Source organism: Cyrtonyx montezumae, unplaced genomic scaffold, assembly GCF_038088225.1.
Source record: "Cyrtonyx montezumae isolate F1298 unplaced genomic scaffold, pur_monq_1.0 scaffold_8, whole genome shotgun sequence".
Taxonomy (NCBI): domain Eukaryota; kingdom Metazoa; phylum Chordata; class Aves; order Galliformes; family Odontophoridae; genus Cyrtonyx; species Cyrtonyx montezumae.
The window spans coordinates 10,178,933-10,187,439 of record NW_027072089.1 but is presented as its reverse complement, the minus strand read 5'-3'; the positions used below and the strand labels follow the sequence as shown (position 1 = coordinate 10,187,439).

The 8,507-nt window shown below is 39.5% G+C and overlaps 1 protein-coding gene across 1 annotated transcript in view; it reads left to right on the top strand.

The window, feature by feature from the left end:
- The first annotated feature begins 54 nt into the window (after positions 1-54).
- NSMCE2 (NSE2 (MMS21) homolog, SMC5-SMC6 complex SUMO ligase) overlaps positions 55-8,507 on the top strand; it is a 127,393-nt gene continuing 118,940 nt past the window's right edge. The window contains exons 1-2 of the mRNA XM_065753465.1: positions 55-109; positions 2,685-2,830. Coding sequence (XP_065609537.1) covers positions 2,698-2,830 — 133 coding nt within the window. The 5' untranslated portion in view covers positions 55-109; positions 2,685-2,697. The remainder of the gene's footprint in view (positions 110-2,684; positions 2,831-8,507) is intronic.

Genomic DNA, 8,507 nt, shown 5'->3' with positions numbered 1-8,507 from the left:
CCCGCGTCACGTGACCGCGCCGTCGCGCGTTGAGGCGCGGGATGATGAGGCGGTTCCGCCGCCCGCTCCGCCCCGCTGCCTCCATCGGGGCTTCGGCGGCGGGGACGAGGTGAGCTGCTGGTGGGCCGGGGCAGCGTTAGGAGGGTCTGGCTGCGTGGCGTGGGGAGGAGGTCCCATGTCCTGTCACTGGGCACTGTGGAGAAGAGCATGGGATAGTCGCCTTCATCTCTGCTGTAGGGTTTGCGAGGAGGATGCATGGGGAGGTTGGGACATTTGCTCGGAATATAACTTCAGGTTTCTTCTCAGCAGTCCTGGCTGGATTATATCTCCCCTGTGAAGACAGGCTGAGGGAGCCGGGCTTGCTCAGGCTGGAGAAGAGAATGGAGGATGGCGGCAGTGGCTGTGGCAGGAGGGCTGGAACTGGGTGATCCTTGGGGTCCCTTCCATCTCAAGGCACTCTGTGATTCTGAAACGACTGCTTTTTGTCAAAAGAAAGCAAAAAGGCAAACCTGCCTTGCTACTCTCACTTGGTCTCTTTTTCAGATTAGTTTGCCTCATTATGTTTTCCAGAAGTGAGATGTAAACAGCAACAACAGTGTTGTCTGAGCATACTTAAATTGCCTTCAAAAAGTCAGTTTGAGATGCAGTGGTATGATTTATCTGTGTAAATAACAGCTGTAGTTCCCATATAGTTTGGTCAGTGCTTCCACAAATATGAAGAGAATGAAGAAGCCTGTTTAATTTTTTAGTACTTTATTTTTTTTTCCCCAGACTCTTGTCTTTCAGGGTTTATCTGTGAAATTTCCTAAAAGAACAGCAACCTTGCTCAATGAATGAGATTTACCAAGTTTGAGAAGTGAATTAGATTCCTGCCATTAGCTCTGAAGTACTAAATGTGCCCAGAAAGATAAAGCTGCTAACATAATTTTGTGGGGCTATTTTGCAGTGTATATAGTTTGGATCACAGATTTCTTTCAGTTTTAGTAAGATGGCAAACAGCTGCTTAAAAAAAAAAGTTAACCATAACAACTTAAAGGATTTCTCGTTTAACTTTCAAAGAAGTCTTTAAGGAACCTTTCGAGTGTCTCCTGCTGTCAGTTTGACAGCCTCTAAAGATCTCCTGAAGATGACAGTCACTGACTTTTGACAGAGAGAGCATGAGCTGGGCCAGCTGGAGCATGCATTGAAGCCTTCTGCCTCCTGTCTGGCGCGATGCTCCTTTAGAAGGGAGAGAGGGGCAGTTCATATGTAATGCAGAAGTTCAAGGTATGCTGAATGGGAACCTAAAAGCAGTGGGATAAATGATAGTCTTAAGTGACCAAACATATTTATGAAGCAGAAAAAAAAAAGACGTGAAAGAAAACATCGGAAGGGAATACAATGTGACAGCAGGTGTTCAGGTCTTGTAATTTGCATGATTGTGAGGAACATGGCAATGTTGTTCATGTTTGGATGAGTGCAAGAGGTAGTTCTGGAATCCCAGGGTAAGTGGTAGAGAGAGATAAAAGTATGAAAAGCTTGGGCAAAGCTTTGTCCTTTCTGTTTTGACATTTTGCAGATCTCTGTTGGATTTTGGCCTTTCAAAGGCTACTGTTGATACAGCAACTCATCCTATTGTTATTTTGTGCACCACTTAGATATGATTTCTACTGTAACTCAATTTTGGTTGTGGATTCTCTTCCCTCCCTGCTCCCCAGTATGATCCCAGTGCAATTGTTGAAAAATCCTAGTTACCATTTACATAAATTAATGGAATGTTTCTGTCTGTACAAGACTTGCTTTTATAAACAGTTACGTGTTTAAAGGTTAGTGGAACTTCTAATCTCCTGGATCATTATGAAGGTCTGTTCACCACATCCTTGTTTCTTAGAATACCTACATGTTTTCCAAGCATTGTAAAGCATAGAGAAGGAAGAGCAGAAGTTGAAAGTTTGAGAGGAAACCACCAACTGATGTAACAGTGCAGACAGGGATAGTGTAAGCAAACCACTTGAATTTGTATTAATAACAGAGGAGAAGCAGTTAATCTCAGGTTGTGGGTCTGTATCAGAGGAGGCAGTGGTAGGAAAGACAAACCTGATTCTTCTGTGACCCAATGCTGTGTCAGTGTAACACTGCTACGAACAATGAAGTTTGAGACAACTCTGGGGAAAGCAGGCACCACTAGTTAGGTGGGCTTTATTTAAAAATGATGCTAGATGATTTATTGTTAAACATACTGTTAGAGCAGCTCCCCTTTATTTATTTTTTTCCTAGCAATATCTGTTGTAACAGGCTGGTAGTTGGAGAGGCTGAATTTGATGTGAGAAGTCTTATTTTTTGTTAACTGATAATGTGTCTAGAAAACAGGCAATCTTTTGGGCATGTGGACTTTTTTGGATCAGAAATCGAGCAGTAATTTTCAAGCTAACATTGTCTATGAGGTTTTGCAATAGCAAAAAGCAGGAGAAAACTGGAAGTTGCTTTTTTGTAGTGTAGTTGAACTTAATATTGAATAAGAAGGGAATCAAAAACCTCCGGTGAATTGCAGTTCCACTGACACTTGGGAACTTCATCCTTGCTCTCTGATGCTTCAGTGGTCCTGTTACAGTGCTTTATGGTTATATACCTGTGCTTAGGTTTTCTCCCCAAAATTCATTGGCTGTAAACTGCATTCAGACTTTTTTGTCTCTTTATTTCTAGAGTAACACTCTCAAGATGCAGAGGGGCACAAGAATCTCATTCAGCTCTGTGAATTCCTCTCTCTCATCTCTGAAAAACTGCCAATCTTACATAAATACTGGAATGGATATTGCTACTCACGTTGCCCTTGACCTGGTGGAAAATTTCAGTAAGTAATTCCTATGAGTGTATTCTTTCTTTTGTATTGCATCCTGAATCTTACAGATTAATCCTGGACCTGTATACCTAGGTTTATTTATAATCAGTATCTGTCTTCACTGTGGCATCTGTTGCTCTTCTGGCTTTACAGAGTGATTTCATTCCACTCACCTCATTGTCTTCAATAACAAATTCAATGAAAATACAAATACCAAGCTAACATTGTCCCAGCTTTTGTTACAACCAAGCCTAATTACATTCCTGTGCTTGTTATCCTGCTACTTTGTAAAAACTTCAGTATTGCTGGATAAGATGTAGAAGACCTCTTAAAGTGAATAAAATAACTTCTTTCTAATACTGCTTCCCTGTGTGCGTTTTATTTAATGTTCAGTGCAAGACTTTAAAAAATGCTAATTATTTTGAGTGCAGAGCTTGAGACACTTGTTAAGGGATACAGTTTTTTTAAATGCTTTCTGTTTCTCTGCTGGGAATCAGGCTCTCCAAGGGTACTTCAGTCTGGACATGTACAAGCTAGAGTGGTCTAAATCTCTAATTTCTTCTAATGGTCCTGTACAGTAGCAGATGCAGTGCAAAGTTACTTTTCAAATATAAATATTAGGCCTCCTATTTCTGTTCTTAGATTTATGATAATGTCTTCACTGGGGAGAAAGGGGCAAAAAGAAGGCAAAACTTAAAGCTTCTAAACTCAAAAAATCTTGAATTGTGTGTGTGGAGTGAGAGCCCTTGAAGAAAATAGTTGTCATTCATTACAAATCTTGCATTCAACCGAACCAAGGTTTATGTACAGTCAAAATTCCTGGATGGAAACTCATCTTAACAGTCAGCTTTGTAATGAAATGGGTATAGCCAGTTCTGCTTTTCTCTGCTTGTGCAGATGCTCTCTCTTACTTTGCCATAAACTTCAGTATCCATTGTGTTCATATTTTGAGGGGTGAAAGGCAATTTAAGCTTCACTGTGCAGGTTTGTTCTGAAGGTCTATGCATTATACTGCTAGTAAATCTCATATTTTCTTTCAGTCATGCACCTCTTGCATGTTAGTCTCCAATTACAGCCTTGAAGTTACTTTGCCCACTTCATTCAGTAACCAAAAGGGCTTTACTTAATATGTTGTCCAGAGGGAAAATTACTTTGATGCAACTTGTATGGTCATTGTTACTGTTAAATTATATAATGCAACTGGAAAACAGCTTCTAGACCATAATATTTAGTTTTAGCAGCGGTAGCATCCTGTGGAAGCTAGGATTATAAAGTAAATCCTTTTAACATAGAGAATGAGATGGACTACAGTAAAGCTATTACAGACTTGTACCTACTGTCTGGTGTTATGATGTTAACTTTTCACTTACAGTAATTGTTGTCTTCATTCCTACTCTTTTCTTAGCTGATTTATGTACATGTGAACATGGAACAAGCAAATAAGCAAAGCTCCCTCAGTTCTCTTTTACAAGATTTGATTTTCACTCCCCTGACCATGTAGAAATCATCTTCATCTCCTCCTCTTGGGCTTCATTTCCTTTTGTTTATACAATGCCATCAGGAAATATACAAAATTTTTAGGGTTTTTTTTTGGGTGGTTTTGAGTAGCATCATTCGGTCTGCTAAACTTGACTTGTTCTTATGTCCAACTAATTAGTATAGGATAAGTTCAGTTTCCATAGAACTGTAACCAAGTATCCTGCATAGCCCTCTTGTTTTGAGGGAAAGTATCCATTTCATTTTGAAACAGCTTTTGATAATATATTTCTGCATTCTTGTTCCTCTCCCATTTACAGTTTTAATTTCCAGCTTTTGACAAGTTTCATTACTAGGTTTTGTAGTAGCAAAGAATCCTGTTGTGATTGTTATTTTATTTTAGAAGCATTGTTGCTGTGAAGGTATCTTATTCCTTTTGAACTTCACCATGTACAACTACTGTTTGGGAATAGCCCTGGGCTAAAATTTTCTTAGGAAGGATGTGATAGAAGCTGCTTTACATCTGAAGGCATGCAGAGTTTGTACAGTAAGTGATGTCTGTTTCTTCTCTTGATTGCAACTATCCAAGAGCATGATTCTGAAAACATTTAGGTAAGCATTCTTATTAAATAACACACTCTAATGTTTGCTGGACTAGCCACTGTTTAATGCAGTAACATGAAGGGACCTCCTCCATGTAAGTACACTGGCTAGTAATTAGGTTGGTGTTTTGTTTTGTTCTGCTTTTTTTTTAAGGTCTAACTGCATCTTTTTTCTCTCAGACTACAGTAGAGGATGTACTGTGGTATTTGGGATGATCTGTAAGCAGCAAACACAATAAATCCTTTTTTTATTTTCTTTCCCCCCAAAATTAAAGGATGATTCATGAAAGAGCCCTCAGAGCTGTAAAATAAAAATAATATAATGAAGAAATATGAATTAACAAGTATAAATTTTCTTGGACATTTTAAGTGCTCATAGGTTGAGCCAGTTTTGAGAGTGTTTCCCTGTCAAGTAAAACTTTCTGCATTTTAACGCTGTAGGGCTGGAGAATGCTATTTACTTTCTGACATACTCAGTGAGAGAGCACTTCTGAAGAAAGCAGAAAGAAAAGTTTGGTGTTTCAGTACATTTGTATGCAGTTATAAAGCAGCCACATGACTGTACAGGTGGAGTGGAAGTCAAAGCTCACTAGGGGGCAGGCGAAGATAGCAAAGTAAGCAGTACTGCCGTGGTGATTCCGAAAAGCTCTGAAAAGAAGCTCTCTTCTTTATCTCTCTGCTGATCTGGCCGCGATCCCTGAGTTGCCTCAAGCCCTCTCCAGTTAAACCATCCCGAGAACAAAGAACTCTTCTTAAAATGGTTATGGAAGCTATAAAAACCTCTCAGAGCAATTGTGAACTTAAGCTATTCAAACAGAGGGTGGTAGTGTTAGGTAGAATAAAGAGGGAGTAAATCTGCTTCTTAGATCATGAAGCCCAGAGAGCTGCTGATAGGAATATAGATCATGAAGCTCAGAGAGCTGCTGATAGGAATAAGTGCCAACATGCAGGCAAGAATTGGCTCAGGATATTCCATGATTTCTGGTAGCCTTGTAACCTACGGTAACCTTTCTTTAGAGGATCTCAGATGCTTTACAAACACTGGCAAAGCCTCTCAGTTCTCCGGGGAGGTAAATAATGGCTACAGGGATTTCTTACTCTGCTGCTGTTAAAATGAAAATCTTTTGGGTGAATAAAGACTGCCATATAGAAACACTGAAACTGTTTAATAATCCAGAAGAGAGAAACTTTTCCTTCACCTAATTGAAAAGAGCAGAATAAACAGCTAGAAAACATAGAGAGGAGTTTTGAGTTGGACGTCAGGGACAACAGATTAAAATTGCTTACTCGTGGATAAATACCACAATAGATTTTTTGTGCCTTTGTGTTGATGTATGCTTTGAAAGTTTCAGAACAAAATCAAGCACTAGGTTTTCATTTGAATGGGAATTTCTTTTAGAGAATTCCTCCTATTGAAATGAAATTATCCTTTCTCTTAGCATCGTATTTCCCTTTAGGAAGCTGCCATCTTCCTTCCTACTGACTCACTTCAGTCCTTTTGAAATGGGTTTTATCTGTTTCTGGATGAAGGTGGCATGGCTGCAAGCCAGTGCAGATACTGAGGCTATGCTGTTGTAGTTGAACTTAGTCAAAGATGTAATAAAAGCTGCAATAAGTATCAGTGTGAGAAATCTGGAAAAGTGAGGGAATCTGTTTAACAGAAATAACAGCATAAATGACTTTGAAGATAAGCAGGCTTGTAGTGTTTCATCACGTTTTTACATTTTGAAATGTAGAACATCTGTAGCACAGAATGTACCAGTTAATCTGATTCTCTGCACACTGGAGTGAGTTAGTTTTACTGCTTCCTGCAAAATAATAATCCTAATAAAAATAATGTTTACCCATTTCACAGGAATATTGGAACAATTTATTACCCCAAATTTCTAAGCAGATTCAGTTATCTCATTCATGTGACTGTCTTGACATCTGCTTTAAATGTACCACAGTGGTACATTTAAAGTGATTTCTGCCATCTATCCATTTATACTGTCTAAAGATCATATTCTTCTCCCTTTTTCAGAAATAACATTGTGTTATGCAAATGTTTTTAGATGTCACTACATTATAGGGAGTGTAAACAGCAAAATGAGCTGTGCAGAGTTGGTTTAAGTATGTCTTCCCTGTACCCAAAATACTCTTGGTTGTTCTGTGGTCCAGTCCAGCGAAACACTGAGGGTAAGAATACACTTAAATTCCAGAGTTAGCCACCAAATTTCAGTCATCTACATTTATTAAAGCTTGCATCCTCATATCCTTTGGGAATTTGAAGGTGACATTGTTAAAAATCAGTTGCAAATGCAAATAAAAACGTCAAAGTTCAATAATTTATATACTTCTAAATTTAACTTCAATCTGTTGTTCGAGCTGTACTAGCGTGACTGAAAAAAGAATTAGCTCTCAGTACTTGTTAGGCAATTTCTCTTAGTTGTAATACTCCTAGAACTTTAAGCCTTCTGTTATCACCTGTGCACACTAAGAACAGCTATTTGCACTGCTCACTTAACTTCTGTAAATCGCTGAACTGTCTTTACCCAAACTCAGCATCTTCTGTAGAGGTAGAAAGGACATCCATTTGAAGGATAAGTCTGCTTTGCTTTTGTTTTTGTTTTGAATGGGTGTAACATGCCATCTGTATTGACTGATGAGTTGGTAATGGTATGAATATACCATAACAAATACAGAAATCCACTTCCAGCTCTGCTCTGAGAAATCAGATGTGAATTCTGCCTGTGTGCTGAGGATGGCATTTTATCTGTCTCCTTGAAAGCAGGGGAATTTTCTCAAGAATATGGGACTATAAAGTACATAGAGTTGTAGGTATCAGAAGAAAGACAATTAATTCATCATCATCTCCTGGCTACCCGCCCAGCACTTGGCTATTTAAACGGATAATTGAGGGGTAATTGCTTTTGTCTATGGTCTGGAGCCAAAGCCATGTGGAACTAAAATGGCCAAAGCAAATTGGGAAATAATTGGAGGGACAGGAGAGTATGCTAACTGTAGACACGATGATACGTATAGATAAGCATAAAGCATCTAAAAAGCACTTTAAAGCATTAGCACATAGGGTTTTGCCTAATTATATGAACAGGTTTTCAAGCAGACAGCAAGGTATTTCCTTAATGTCTAGGACGTTCTTCTAACTACACATTGCATTCCCACTGTAGAATGCTGAGGCCCTGGAGCGTAGCATAAGTGAGTGCAAAGCCGTTATTCCACCTGAACTGTAAATTACTTAGCAGGAAAAAGATGAGCTACTTCTTTTTTTCTCTCAAAAACTTGCCCTAAAATGTTGTGGCCAGCTGCTGGTGACTGCCTGCCATCTGTATAACTCAGTGGTGATCTTCCTGTCACAGTGTCAGCATCTATGTGAGAGCTCCATTTCCCCATCCCCTTTGCTCTCTTTCTCCTCATTCAGAAGGATTTTTTCTCCTCGCTGCTCTGTGCAAAGCAGCCCTGTGGGTCTACCAGAGTGTTAGTGATAGCATGTTGTGGCAAGTGCTCTGGATTTAGTTAGCCCTTTGCAGCTCTGGTTCTTCCTTCCTGCTTGTCTGCTCTGTTTCCTATTGCATAACCTGCTCCCTCTGCCAGAACAGCTTCCCTCAGTC